Source organism: Dreissena polymorpha, unplaced genomic scaffold (genome assembly GCF_020536995.1).
Source record: "Dreissena polymorpha isolate Duluth1 unplaced genomic scaffold, UMN_Dpol_1.0 chrUn089, whole genome shotgun sequence".
Taxonomy (NCBI): Eukaryota; Metazoa; Mollusca; class Bivalvia; order Myida; family Dreissenidae; genus Dreissena; species Dreissena polymorpha.
Window position 1 is genome coordinate 97,501 of NW_026273403.1, and position 15,837 is coordinate 113,337.

The 15,837-nt window shown below is 34.7% G+C and overlaps 1 protein-coding gene across 7 annotated transcripts in view; it reads right to left on the minus strand.

Moving 5' to 3' along the window:
- The window catches only part of LOC127864044 (uncharacterized), a 103,127-nt gene extending 93,143 nt beyond the window's left edge, over positions 1 to 9,984 (minus strand). For 4 of the 7 annotated variants that reach the window (XM_052403725.1, XM_052403724.1, XM_052403722.1 and 1 more), the window contains exons 1-2: positions 9,824 to 9,983; positions 8,506 to 8,636 (exon numbers count right to left, since the gene is read on the minus strand). In XM_052403725.1, coding sequence (XP_052259685.1) covers positions 8,506 to 8,636; positions 9,824 to 9,930 — 238 coding nt within the window. In that variant the 5' untranslated portion in view covers positions 9,931 to 9,983. Of the gene's footprint in view, positions 1 to 8,505; positions 8,637 to 9,823 lie in introns of all 7 variants that reach the window. The other 3 variants (XM_052403726.1, XM_052403729.1, XM_052403732.1) reach the window with 1 other exon arrangement.
- Positions 9,985 to 15,837: the final 5,853 nt, after the last annotated feature.

The following is a 15,837-nucleotide window of genomic DNA, read 5'->3' on the forward strand; positions in this document are numbered from 1 at the left end:
CTAAATTTTATAGACCTAAACGATTTGATCAATATTTAAATATTTCCTGGTGTATCACACAAAAAACATCCTTGATACAACCAGCAGTTAAATCCTTGTGCAAACATAATAAAGGGCTTTCAAATTCAATTTGGGTAGTCAATCGCTTCTGAAACATCAATCAAGATTAAGCCCACCCTTGCTGGTAGAAAGTTTAAAGATGCTCTCCCTCACATATTTCTAAGATCACAGTATTTCCTACTTTGTAGCAAGTTTAACCCTTTCAATGCTGGAACTGAATTTTGAAGGCCTTTGCAAACAATTTAGATCCAGATAAGACGCCACAGAACGTGGCATCTCATCAGGATCCAAACTGTTTGCTATTCTGATAGTATTTTTTGGAAAAAAAATCGAAGAAAATGCTAATTTTATAAATTCAGCAGACAACATTTTAGCAGACGACAAATTTCCCAGCATGCAAAGGGTTAAATAGACTCTCACTCACATATCTCTGTGATCACAACCATTCCTAGCCCGTAGGAAGTTTAACCCTTTGCACGCTGGGAAATTTGTCGTCTGCTAAAATGTTGTCTGCTGAATTTCTAAAATTAGCATTGTCTTTGTTTTTTTCGAATAATACTATCAGAATAGCAAACAGTTTGGATCCTGATGTCAGACGCCACGTTCTGTGGCATCTCAACTGGATCCAAACTGTTTGCAAAGGCATTCAAAATTCGGTTCCAGCACTGAAAGGGTAAATAAGCTCTCTCATGCATATTTCTGTGATAACAACCAACCCATGTGAAGGACCAAAAATTTACAGGACATGAGGTCCGATACTTATAAATTCACATTTTTTAACAATGCTAAATAATATAATTTATAATAACAACTTAATTTATACTTTTTCTATAAGAACAAAACTTTCCATTAAAAGTGAAAAAGTTTTGATGATTTTTGTGATCGTTGAAACAGCCGCTGGTGGTGCTGCTTTTCGCATCAATTTTTGACATGGAACAGTCGACAGTCCAGAGGTTCCCAGCTTCGATTTGATCATCACAAGTGTTTAAACAAGTAAAATTTAATTCAACAAATATAAAAAAATTGTTGTGCGGCTTAAGTCACGAAACAAGGTGCAATATTTGACTGGTTCCAAGAATAGCACTTGAGTTTGTTACGTCACAATCAAAGACAGCAAGTTTGACTGGTTGTAAAATCCTTTTTCTGTCGTTAAACAATCTATCGAAGTTAAGAACAAACATGAACCTGTCCGTATTTTGTTTTCATAATCCTAGTTTCATTTTCAGCCAAAGGAAATTTTACATATTGTTTTGTGTTTTTTTTTAAACACGAGGACCGACAGTTTCAGGAACAATACCAGACCTCAGTAAATGTAATCAGAAATGTCCCAGGTCCGACTTCTTTCGCATTTGTTGATCACAACATTTCCTAGAATCTGGAAAGTTTAAATTTGCACTCTCATACATATTTCTGTGTCTACAAAACATTTTCTAGGCTATAGAAGTGTTGATAGGCTTTCCCTCACATATTGTTATGGTCATAACATTATACAGTATAAGCCTGCATAAAATTTTTAAAGATACTGTTTCTTTCATATTTCTGTAATCAGAACATTTCCTATCCATAGAAAATTGAAATAGGCTCTCATCACATCGCCCCCATTGGTACAAAAAATACCATGTGCCATCTAATTTCAAAGTCACATGGTACCTTTTTGCACCAAATGGGCAACATATTCCTGTGATCACAACCTTTCCTAGCCAGTATGAAGTTTAAAGATACTCTCTCACACATATTGATCTGTGATCAAAGCTCTGCGAGCTGCACAGGCTAATCTGGGAAGACACTTTTAAGGCATGCTTAACCTTTTTCCCCATAAAAAGCATAGTGAAAATGTCTTTTGCAAACAGCATAAAACCAAAACAGTTACTCGCAATCTGTTCAGGTTTCATGCTGTTTGATGCTCATCAGTATCTAAGGTTTGGAAATGAAGCCTTAAAAACTTGAATCTAGTATAAAGGTCTTTAATTAAATGTAACTTTCTAAGGGACTACACATGCGTGAAAATACGTATCTAAGTGGTAAAGGGTAAATTAAAACCCCAGAGCCAAACTCAAATACCTGAAGCAAGTAACTTTTACATGATGGGGAAGTTGTCTAAGCGTTTGACTTCAACTCCAGGGGTCAGTGGTTTGAGCCCAGTTGAGGGTAACTGAGACTTTTTTCTTTCTTTAATTTTATTCTTGTTTTTTACTGGAACTTTTAGATCCAATGTTACATTTATCATATAAAGCATTTATGACAAACATCAATACATGCCAAAATCTGTGAAAAGGTCCCTTTAAAACCCCAGAGCAAGACATATGATTAGCAAGCAACTTTAACAAGATGCATTTTTGACCAGACAATGGGTCTACAGGTCTGTATCAAATTACTTTGCCCTGAGCAAAGACTTTTCAACATAACAACTGATAATTATGCCATTTATCAATGGCTAAAGATACCTATTTAAGGTTATCACAAATTCTACTGTTGAAGAAGTCAAGGGAATAGTTTAAGCAATTTAAAAAACAGATAGTGAAAATTTCACATGCACGATTTCCTATCCTTACATAAAATATGCATTCAAGTTTGAGTGTTGTACGATGAAAAGTTAAAGGAGTACTGACTGACCATCAGTACAGATGTCCTTGTTGTATCCACTTTTATCACCACTACTTTGTTGAATCATCCATTATGATTTTTTCATTGTTGTCTTTAAATCAATTATTAACGTAATAACATTAAGTTCTTAGGAACAATTTAAACATCTTGCTTTGACAATAGGATATGGGTAAGCCATGTGTAAAGCGTTAATTGTTTCAACAAAAAATAGCAAGTGCTTGTATAATAACCACGCTGCATAGAATACATTTCTTTTGTATACGTTTCATTTTAAGCTATTTGGTGAGACCATTGTCTATTACAGGTATACATAGTTATTTACCCAATAACGCATATGTAATGGTCCATTGCCCTATTAGGCAGTCACCTGCCAGGTTTCATGACCTTAATCCAGTTGTAAAAACGCAATGATGAAAGGGTAAGTAAAAAAAGCGCAATATAGGGCAAAATTCTGGTTAAATAGCAATGTGAATAAACTGTCAGAATATTAAGTGTCATTTGTAATGGATCAAAACCTGTATGTCCGAAATATTTATAGTTACGTGAAATAAGTATTTTGCTAAAAAACAAGGTTGTCCAAAAAATGTGAGTGTCTGAAAACTTTGAGTAAAAACAGCACTTGTTCTTCATTTAGTTTATGCAAATTGAACTAAATCATATCATAAGGACCAAGTGGTTGACAAGTGGAGGAGAACTGTGTAGGATGCAAATTTGTGTCTATGGAAAGACAGACGGATGGACAGACAGACAGACAGACAATGATAAATCTATATGCTCTCCCATCTCATAAAGTGTGGACAGTGTGTTTCCATCAATTTTCTCACTTAGTTACACATTATAACATAGATAACTGATGTAATTGCCTGAAAGCCATTACAAGAATCATAGTACCACACAGTTATCTGATCTTGCTCTGATACATGTGTATGTGAAATATGATAAACCCTTGCATGTTATGAAAAAGTCCTGATTTAAATCATGTCTTTAATCTTAAAAGAGCCACTTTCCCATGGTCGTACATGTACCCTCGCTCATTCATTCTTCATATTCAATCCCAAATCTCTCCAGAGAATTCCTAACTAATAGCAACGAAGAAGTGCATTGACAACGTTAATACCCACATTTGTTTACATATTCAGACCAGTTTATGACAGTGGTTGACATCTTACAGTAATGTGACATTTACCACAGAAGCTATCATGCCAACATACAGCACTTAACAGGCAGTTAACCCTTTGCATGCTGGGAAATTTGTCATCTGCTAAAATGTTGTCTGCTGAATTTCTAAAATTAGCATTTTCTTCAAATTTTTTAAAGAACACTATCAGAATAGCAAACAGTTTGGATCCTGATCAGACACCACGTTTTGTGGCGTCTGATCAGGGTCCAAACTGTTTGCAAAGGCCTTTTAATTCGGTTCCAGCCCTGAATAGTTAAAGAGACATATTACAGGCATAAAAGTAGAAGGTATTTCAATAGCTGTCTCATCAAAGGGGAGTAAATCTGCAATAAACTTAGACTTTTTAAGAGCAGGGTATAGGTTATTCATAGGCAATTTATTCTCTGTACATTTGCTCATCCCACAGGCAAAAGACAGCGATATGCCTTTCAAACTTACACCTTCCAACAACTTATAAAGATCCTCAAGTTCCACATAGATCTGTGAATGAATTCATGTCCACTGAATCACACAACATTGCCAGATTTTTAAATCATGCAAAAATGTTGATATATATATATAAAACCTACACGTACTCACCCTGTAGATTTATATGTGAATTTCAAAACATATGGTCTTTAACGCCACTCTGGAAGTAGCATTTATTAATGCATCATCAAATAGAGTAGGCGCCCATGATTTAACAGCCGTTCTGTAGGACCATCTGATATTAAACATGAAAGGCTGCTATGCACCAAACTTTCACAGCTTACAGGTTCATATATGCCTGATTATATAACTTAAAAAATATATGCAAGTTGATCAAATATTGAAAGAAAAGATTGTTTTCAATCATAATAAATTCAATCAGCTCAAAAGACACTTTGATTAGAAAGTTAATTCTACATGAATAGGCGTAGATGAATGAGGCAAGTATATGAAAGAATAATTTGCTTTTGTGAGATTCAAAATAAAATTGTTAGAACCCATGACCTAATATGTGCTTGATGGTTGTAAAACTATGCAGCAGTATGCATTATGTTGATTCAAAACTGCGGCGTTGCGTCAATCACATATAACTTATTAATAAGTCGTATAATTATTTATTGGTGTAACCCAGCCAAAAAAAAATCCCCAATCATAATGGGGATTGAACCCAGGCTTTCCTGGTTCCATATCAGGTGGACACTCTATCGGGTCGCTATAAAAGCTAGCTTATATAGCAACACAGTGTAAATTGTCCTTAAACCCAACCCTGCTACACACTCCCTCTCCATTTGCAAATTCTTCAACAAATTTCCTACTGTCCCACGTTAGGGCGCCCAATTTAAACCCAGTCTAAAAAAATCCCAGCCCACAGTGAGGATTAAACCAGGGACCTCCCGGTTCCAAATCAGGCGGACACTCTACTGTGTCGCTATAAAAGATAGCTTATATAGCAAGACAGTAAAAGTACTCCTTATACCAAACCCTGCTACATTGGTAGTACGTCATTATTTACCAAAGCACAACCCAAGTCGCTCATATAATGTTTTGATACCAGTGAGCATTAGATAATATTTTATGGTTCTCTAGTCAATAACTGTTTTTTTTTCCTAACATCAAATATACGAATTATCTTTTATTAAAGTTATACAACTAATGTTAGTACAAAAACAGAGTAAACACATCCCAAACATTGTTATTGAAAATGATGTCTTTCACATGATGTCAATTTGAGATGTCTTTATTACCTGTAAAATTTTAAATGGTATTTTAATAAAATTTCCAACTAAACAGCCTGTCTATTAAATTTCGAACACATTTATACAAAAGTCTTTGATTGGCAAGTATATCCCTGTTGACAACCATTGCTAATCTTACAACTACAAAACATTCCAGCGCAATCAAGCAGCAAACTAATAATTGAGAATGCATTCCTTATTTTACTGAGAAGAAATGAATATGAAATTATGAATTAAGGTATAATAGGGAATTTCATTTTGTACTTTAGATTTTAGTTTGTCAGTTTTATGATCAGTTTGTCTTCGAAACAAATCATGCTTGGTTGTGTTTTAGTCGAACAAGTGTCATCAAGCTTAGCTGTCAAAGTACTGCTAGTATCTGAGTTAGCCATAGGATGGCCAATCTAAAAACTATTTCTCTACCGATCCACAAACAAGTCATTGCGGCAAGTCATGGGGCTCAAACTAATTGATCCTCATCCTGGGAAAACAGGGCTTAATGCATGTGCTTAAAGTGTCTTCCCAGATTCACCAGGGACAAACATTTTTCACCTTAACTTGATGTTCAATTACAACAGACTTCTTTTAAGCAAACAAATCCATAAAGTCGAAAACAGTCTTCCCTGATTAGCATGTGTGGACTTCACTAATGTTGGGACTAAACTTTCCCTGATTAGCATGTGTGGACTTCACTAATGTCGGACGACACTTTCCCTGATAAGCCTGTGCGGACTTCACTAATGTTGGACAGCACTTTCCTTGATTAGCATGTGCAAACTTCACTAATGTAGACGACACTTTCCGTGAAAAGCCAGTGCGGACTTCACTAATTAAGACAAAACTTTCCGTGAAAAGCCAGTGCGAACTTCACTAATGTAGGACGACACTTAATGCAATGCAGACTTCACTAATGTAGGACGACACTTAATGCAATGCAGACTCAATAATGTAGGACGACACTTAATGCAATGCAGACTTCACTATGTAGGACGACACTTAATGCAATGCAGACTTCACTAATGTAGGACGACACTTAATGCAATGCAGACTTCACTGATGTAGGACGACACTTAATGCAATGCAGACTTCACTAATTAGGACGACACTTAATGCAATGAAGACTTCACTAATGTAGGAAATGACACTTAATGCAATGCAGACGTCACTAATGTAGGATGACACTTAGGGCAATGCAGACTTCATAATGTAGGATGACACTTAATGCAAGCAGACTTCACTAATGTAGGACGACACTTAATGCAATGCAGACTTCACTAAATGTAGGACGACACTTAATGCAATGCAGACTTCACTAATGTAGCACGACACTTAATGCAAATTAATAAAGTTTTCCCAGAACATGTCCCAAATGAACATCCAATTAACAACCAGCAGCTAATCAGCCTAGAGTAGCAAACAATTTAAACCTATAAACTTAACCCTGTCCCACTCAGAAGCAATCGAATAATTGATAGGTGCAAAACAGTCACAAAACCAGAACAGCTGCGAGTAACTCGCATTCAGTTCAGGTTTTATGCTGTTTGCTACTCTTATGGTTGGAAATGAAGACTTTCAAACATCAATATATTAAGAAGGGACTTAAATCTAATTTGATTTCTAAAGGACTTCAAATGCCTCAAAGTGCATTTCTGAGTGATAAGGGATAATTGTAGAAGTGTTTTCAAACTGTGCTAAGTAAAGGTGAAAGGGCGGCAACTCTATGCTGGCATCTTTAACCCTTTGCATGCTGGGAAATTTGTCGTCTGCTAAAATGTCGTCTGCTGAATGTCTAAAATGAGCATTTTCTTCGATTTTTTTCAAAGAATACTATCAGAATTGCAAACAGTTTGAATCCTGATGAAACGCCACATTTTATGGCGTCTCATCTGGATCCAAACCAGGGCTTTTTTTCCTTCTTTGGGATCCGCCGAAAAATGGCCCTTTCCCCTCTGATTTTTTCCCCTCAGCAGGTAAATGTTCCCCCAGACTTCATTTTCCCCCCCCCCCCATTTTTTTTTTTAAACTTCAAATACATAAGTTAACCTGATCCAGTGTAGAAAAATATAACATATTGCATAATTAAATCATCTGTTGCCTTGAATTTGTTTTAAAAACAGCAAAATATGTTAAATTGATTATTTAAGACTTTCCTTATTTCCCCCAAAATCCAGCGTTTTGCATGATTTTTTTCCCCAAAATCCAGCATTTTGCGTTATTATTTTCCCCTCAAAAAAAGCCAGGCTTTTTTCCCCTAAATAAGATAAAAACCCTTCAAACTGTTTGCAAAGGCCTTCAAATACGGTTCCAGCACTGAAAGAGTTAACTCAAGGCAGAGAAATTAACTATATGTAAATAACAATGTTTATGGCATACTCCTTCAAAATACCAGATTTGTATTCCCACTTAAGAGTATATGCTAGTGTATCATAAAGACAACACTGAAATGCATTCATCAACAGTGTCACAGAAATAGCATTTGTACCAGTACACTGCATTGATGAGGATTAGTTTCATCTACGTATCAAAATTATTTGATTTTTTGGTCTAATTTTTTATCCAAACATCAAACGATGTACTCTTCATGCCCAAACATTTTAGCATTAATTGAGCAGGCATAATTGATACTTGAATTATTAATTGCAATCATAAACTTTTACGAGATAACAACCCTCACACTTTGGGGTACATAAGTCTTGTTGTGGAAAAACTGGGCTTAAAACATGTGCATTGAGTGTCATCCCAGATTAGCCTGTGCAGTCCACACAGGTTATTCATGGACAACACTTTCCGCCTAGACTGGACTTACGCTAAGACAAGACTAACTTTAAAAAAAAAAATCTATTAAAGTTGTCCTTGTTAAGCCTGTGCAGACTGCACAGTCCAGTTTATCTGGGACCACTCTTTACACACATGCATTCAACCCATTTTGCACAGAACAGACCTCATATGACAACTTACAGTGGAACTTTGTGTGTCCAGATCCGTCCGTGTGCTTGTACAGCGTGCGCACAACCTTGGCGCTGCCGAACCTTCGATACTTTCGGCTCACATCCGTGTAAAACCATGACTGGGACTTGAACTTCAGCTCCCTACAACCAACAATACAGACATAGAAGCAAACATGTTTAGACAAACAAGATGACCAAGAGCTTCAAGGCGCTCACCTGAGACTCCAAGAAATTGAAGTGTTCAGAGCAGGTAGTGTTCACAAGGTTTAACCCTTTGCATGCTGGGAAATTTGTCGTCTGCTAAAATGTCGTCTGCTGAATTTCTAAAATTAGCATTTTCTTCGATTTTTTTCAAAGAATTCTATCAGAATAGCAAACAGTTTGGATCCTGATGAGACGCCACATTCTGTGGCGTCTCATTTGGATCCAAACTGTTTGCAAAGGCCTTTGAAATTCTGTTCCAGCACTGAAAGGTTTAACAATACACTTATAAGGAAATTCCCTCAACATCTGACTTGATTACATTACATACCAAATGTTTGCAACATATTATAAACAAAAAATGTTTGATGCTGAGTCAGACAATTAAAAAGCATGGAGCCTAGGGGCTTCCCAAACAATGATATCAGGCTACTAAACTTTCCAAAGGCACACCCTGCAGGCTAGGATAACTCTTGTAAATGAAATGGTACAAAATATATTGTCTATGAATATAGACTTACAATTAGCGTTAGCATTTTTATGTAAAAGGTAGAGTGGGATTAAAAATGGCTTCCAAATGTATTAAGCAGTATATTTCAATAAAGAAAAACTTACAGATTTGCTAATATCTATATATAAACAGTGTGCGAAATTCGCAATAGCCCGAAGGGTTTTGGCTAGTGAAAATCCATTCGGGCTAGTGGGAATTAAATAATTTATATAGTCGGGCTAGTAAGAAATTTTACTTTTTATATATGTGTATAAGAATTTGGGCTATAACTTTTAAATCCAAATTTGCTCACTGTATAAAACACATTGATCTGATGAATACATATAGGGAAAATATATATCAGATGATATGAATACATATAGGTAAAATATAGATCTGATGGATACAAATTCATATACATGTAGTAAAATATAGCTCAGATGGATACAAATACATATAGGTAAAATATAGATCAAATGGATACAAATTCATATAAATGTAGTAAAATATAGATCAGATGGATACAAATACATTGTAGGTAAAATATAGATCAGATGGATACAAATAGATATAGGTAAAACATAGATCAGATGGATACAATACATTAAGGTAAAATATAGATCAGATGGATACAAACCTTAGTGAATTGTAGCCTAGGCCTCTCTCAAAATATTTCGCATTTTTCTCGTAAGTTGCCTTGCAGGCAGATGACAGTTTATCGTAAACAAATTGAATAAATGCCATGTTAAGTCCAGGCAAAGACAAGTGCAATAAAGTCACTCATGACTAGTTTCAATGCCACTTCAAGACGTTGCAGGTATTATTCCATAGAAAATGTTGCATACATGATGTCCTTTCCTATTAATGGGCAATTAATCTAAAATTATATCCCTGAAAAGGTTTCTTTTATTCAAGTTCATAACTGCATGCTTGAAGTAAGATATTTTAGGAGAAAGAGATACTCTGTACCATTTTTTATAATAAATAGCGATTGATACAATTCAAATTTAACAAAATTTAATGTTCTATCAGTAGCCACCAATAATCCAAAAGAAACACAGTTAACACAAACTACTTCGATTTATGTAGGATAACATAACAAAAATGCTTTATTTTTCTTCTTGATAAGCGTATAAAATAAAAACAAACACAATTACAAATATTAACTGTACACAAAAAGATAGTGACTAATTGATAACGATCTCAGACATAACACGAAACAATTGGTTATTGAAATTTGCAAATGAAAAAACTGTGTCAAAGATCTTTAACATATCAGGTTTTGCTCCAGTATATTGCTAAACCTGGTGGTAAGCATGTAGACATATTTGGTCACAGAATTAAACAGGCATATGACCTTTCGGTCATAGAATGGTGAATATAGGATCAACTTTCATATTCTTCAGCAGGAAACAGTCCAAATTATTTATGCTTAAATATTTGTCATTAACATATGTGTATCCAACAATTACTGTTTGATTTCCTTAAACAAAGTTTGGGTCCCATGAAAAATAGGTTTAAATGCCAGTAGGGCTACTAATAAGACTCATTGGAAGACTCAAACAGCGCAATGAATTCTTTCACCAAATAATGTTGGCAAAAGTATTGTAAATTTCAATAAAGAATCCTATTGCAAATAATTGGGCAAAAAAGTATTTGAATATTGAAAATTTATTTGCATATTTGGAAAGACTCCAATACCGGGAAATAATACTTCCTAAATTATTAATTATTCCTCAGAGAATTGGGATTGGGGAAGGAGCATCATTAAAAAAGTGGGGTACAGCCAACACAATTATATTTGAGCTGTGAAAAGGGGGCTTAATGCATGTGCATAAAATGTCATCCCAGATTAGCCTGTGAAGTCTGCACAGGCTAATCAGGGACGATACTTTGCGCCTTAAACTGGATTTTTGCTATGAGGAGACTTTCTTTAAATGAAAACTGTCAGGAAAGCGGAAAGTATCGTCCCTGATAAGCCTGTACAGACTGCACAGGCTAATCTGGGACGACACTTTACGCACATGCATTTAAACCTTTTCACAGAGCACAGCCCATTTGATTTATACCCTCTATCACCCCCTCCTACTGATTTTCAATACATCCGCATTCCTTCCCTCCATCCTGTTATACCTTGATTTAAGCACTCAGTACATTTTGATATGTAGGCATACTAACTCAGCATTATAGCATTATATATAACCAGTTTTATAGTTTAATTATTTATTTGTATATCATATTTATGTACCTATTGGCTACTCATAGACTGTGCAAACTGGAAAATAATACGAGAACAGATCAAGAATGGCAGTTCATGAACACTTACTAAACAGAAGTTCATTGCAAAAGCAAGAACAATTAAAGAAAATATAAATGTTTTAAATGATGATGGATTAATATGATGATAATTGAAATTAGAGCAATTGGATTTGTTATACTGATGATGATGATGATGATATAGGTCATGTTAATGAGAAGAAGAAAAAAATAACATGATGATGATGTTGACGAGGGTGTGTTTATAGGTTAACTTCCAATCAGTAACAAATGTATTTAAAGTCTGATTTAAGACAACTCATTTAGAATTTTACATCTTCATGAATTAGAGTTGTAAATAATATATTAATTAAATTGTTATGTTATATCTTGTATAGCTTGTAAAACATGTAATTTTGTGCAATGTTAAAGAAATGCTATAGATCTCAAAATCTTCATTATTATAATTATTTTAGTTTTGGGAAAAAAAATATTTCTTAGAAAAAAAGATCCCTATTTAAAATTAGAAGTCACCTGTATCTTTTTTTTTATCTTAAAACACGTCTCCTTTCCTTAAAGAAATCACAAAATATAATGGATGTAGGATACTGCTGCTTGACAACCTTGGAAAGGGCCTCAACAATCGAGTAAAACAACAACAACAAAAATGGAATTTAGTTTTCCACTTAATGAAGTCCAAATTAATATACAGCCATCTAATTCCACAAGTGCACCATCTAATCCATAGGTTGATATTATCAATTTCAAGAAACAAGAAGACTTGTCTGAAGTCATGTAGGCAAAATATTTAGCTAGGTCATAATTACAGGTGTATTAAAACACCTGTGCATCCTGAACCAGATAATACAACCACAATTGAACCCGCCATACAGACCGATTGGCAAAAATCTGCACAAGTATGTAATTATCTGTGACCATCTTATGGTCATTATAATGTCATTAATACAACTGACCATCAATGTTAGAAGTACACAAAATCCAAGTTCATATTTATTTTTGTAAAGCTAAATATATATATTTATTATTGTAAAACAACCATTCAAAGTTAATATTTATTATTGTAACAAAATAAATCCAAATTGATATTAATTGAAAACAACAAATTCAAGTTTTGTCTTATTTTGTATCACAATTGAACCGAGTTTATATTGATAATTGAAGTACATTCCATTTTATTTTTATTTTTTTGTTATTTATGATTACATAGTGTTAAAATCCCCTTGAAATGAACGGCTAAAGCTCCTAACAATACAGGATTTTAATCTTCATAAAAGTTTTGCTATGATGTAAAATACTTAAGTTGATAAGCTGTAATACCATTTAACAGATATTTGGTACTTGTTGACATGTGATAATTAGCATAATTAATATGCATGATATTTTATACAATATTACCAAGACAAACAGTCCTGTAGTTTACCGACTTAGTATATTCTGGTATTGTAGAGATAAATATGGAAAATAGTTGTAATGGGAGACATAATAATGGGAAACATAAATAATAACAATTAATAACAATTAAAATACACATCAGTTGCGATATTAACTGATCATCATTTGTGATATATACTTATTAAATATAAACAATTAAAGTTTTCAGTGAAAACACTCTATAAACCAATCATATGGAAAGCAATCTAAACTAGAGCTTTGTCACAGACGTGACGTATACCCCCACGTGCCGCATTAACACAGACTATTTTGCATGCTGTCTTAACAAAACAAGAGAATCTAATTTATGGAGATTTTTAAGAATTATTATGCTGTTATCATTTATAGCCATTTGACCTTAAATTCTTGAATCTTTCACATGACACGCCGTCCAATGACTGTGAACAAAATTAATGTACAGAGTCATTTTAAAATCTCATAATGAATGACATAGTTATGGCCATATGGCCAGGACAAAATAATGTATTGCCATTTTTGACCTTTGAACTGAAAGTGCGACCTTGCCTTGGAGATATCGACGTAATTCTTTCGTGCAACTCACCGTCCAATGATAGTGAACAAATGTGCAAAATGATTTTAAAATCTCACAATGAATGACATAGTTGTGGCCCGGACAAGCTCATTTATGGCCATTTTTTACCTTTGAACTCAAAGTGTGACATTGACCTTGGAGATATCGACATTATTCTTTCGTGCGACACACCGTCCAATGATGGTGAACAAATGTGCCAAATGATTTTAAAATCTCACACTGAATGACATAGTTATTGCCCGGACAAGTTCATTTATGGCCATTTTTTACCTTGAACTCAAAGTGTGACCTTCACCTTGGAGATATTGATGCAATTTTTTGGCGTGACACACTGTCCAATGATGGTGAACATATGTGCCAAATGATTTTTAATCTCACAATGAACATCATAGTTATGGCCCAGACGTGCTCATTTATGGCCATTTTTTACCTTTGAACTCCAAGTGTGACATTGACCTTGGATATATCGATGTAATTCTTTCCCACGACACACCGTCCAATGATGGTGAACAAATGTGCCAAATGATTTATAATCTCACAATGAATGACATAGTTATGGCCCAGACAAGCTCATTTATGGCCATTTTTTATCTTTGAACTCAAAGTGTGACCTTGACCTTGGAGATATCAATGTAATTCTTTCGCGTGACAAACTGTCCAATGATGGTGAACAAATTTGCCAAATGATTTTAAATCTCACAATAAATGACAAAGTTATGGCCTGGACAAGCATTTGACCTTTGAACTCCAAGTGTGACCTTGACCTTGGAGATATCGACGTACTTTTTTCACACCACACACCGTCCCATGATGGTAAACAAACGTCATTAAAAATCTAACGATAAATGACATAGTTATGGTCCAGACAAACTTTTTGGTTTAAAACACACTATGTGACCCAGTGACCTAGTTTTAAACCGGCATGACCCATATTTAAACTTGACCTAGACATCATCTAGATACAACTTGTGACCAAGTTCGGTGAAGATCGAATGAAATTTCGGGACAGACAGACAGACCAACAGTCCGACAGACCTGCAGACAGACCGACAGACAGACCGACAAAGTGACTTCTATATAGCCCCCATTACCATTTGGTAATGGACTAATGGGGTATATAAAAATCCAGTGTAAAAGAAAATCTTCTAAAAATCCAGCAATTGATACCTAAATCGAAAAGTTTAGAACAAAGAGGGACGAAACTTACAATCCAAGTCTTAGTCCAAGTCTAAGTCTGAGCCATTCATACAGTTACAGGGAGTAGGTTTTGAAATTTAGTTGAAGTATGCCTCAATACAGGTTCATGCAATTGTTGACGATAATTGACGCAAAATAGTGGAACACTGCATATATAGGTACTACCAGTAAAAGTCTAAATGTTGATCATTCATGGGCCACAACTCTTCAGTTACTGTGTTAATTTGGCTGATGCACACATGGGACAAAAGATTGCCAATTTGGTTAAACCATTTGGGAAGTACCACAATGACCTTAATAAGTGTGTCATTGAGTACCACAATGACCTTAATAAGTGTGTCACTGAGTACCATAATGACTTTAATAAGTGTATCATTAAGTATCAAAATGACCTTAATTAGTGTTTCACTGAGTACCACAATGACCTCAATAAGTGTGTCATTGAGTACCCTAATGACCTTAATAAGTGTATCATTGAGTATCAAAATGACCTTAATTAGTGTCACTGAGTACCACAATGACATTGATAAGTGTGTCATTGAGTACCACAATGACCTTATAAGTGTGTCATTGAGTATCACAATGACCTTAATAAGCTTGTCATTGAGTACCACAATGATCTTAACAAGTGTGTCATTGAGTACCGCAATGATCTTAACAAGTGTGTCATTGAGTACCACAATGATCTTAACAAGTGTGTCATTGAGTACAACAATGATCTTAACAAGTGTGTCATTGAGTACCACAATGACCTTGATAAGTGTGTCATTGAGTACCACAATGACCTTGATAAGTGTGTCATTGAGTACCACAATGACCTTAATAGTTTGTCATTGAGTACCAAAATGACCTAGATAAGTGTGTCATTGAGTACCACATGACTTTTATAAGTGTGTTATTGAGTATCACAATTTAAAGGTATGTCAAGGGAGACAATCCCACAGTCTTCAAACAAAATTACCATTAAATGTTTTGGGATATTTATCATTAAAATGACCCTATGTGTAGTTGAAATGGCAACAAGTTCTGCAAAAACATAAATACCTATAACTACAGTTATTATCAATAATTACACGTATGTATGCTCATAAATACAAGCACTTATGTTGGTGAATATGAAAGCAAATTTATAGGAATTCCCAATTCATATCAAGTCCCAAGTAATATCACATAATTATGAACATAATATAACA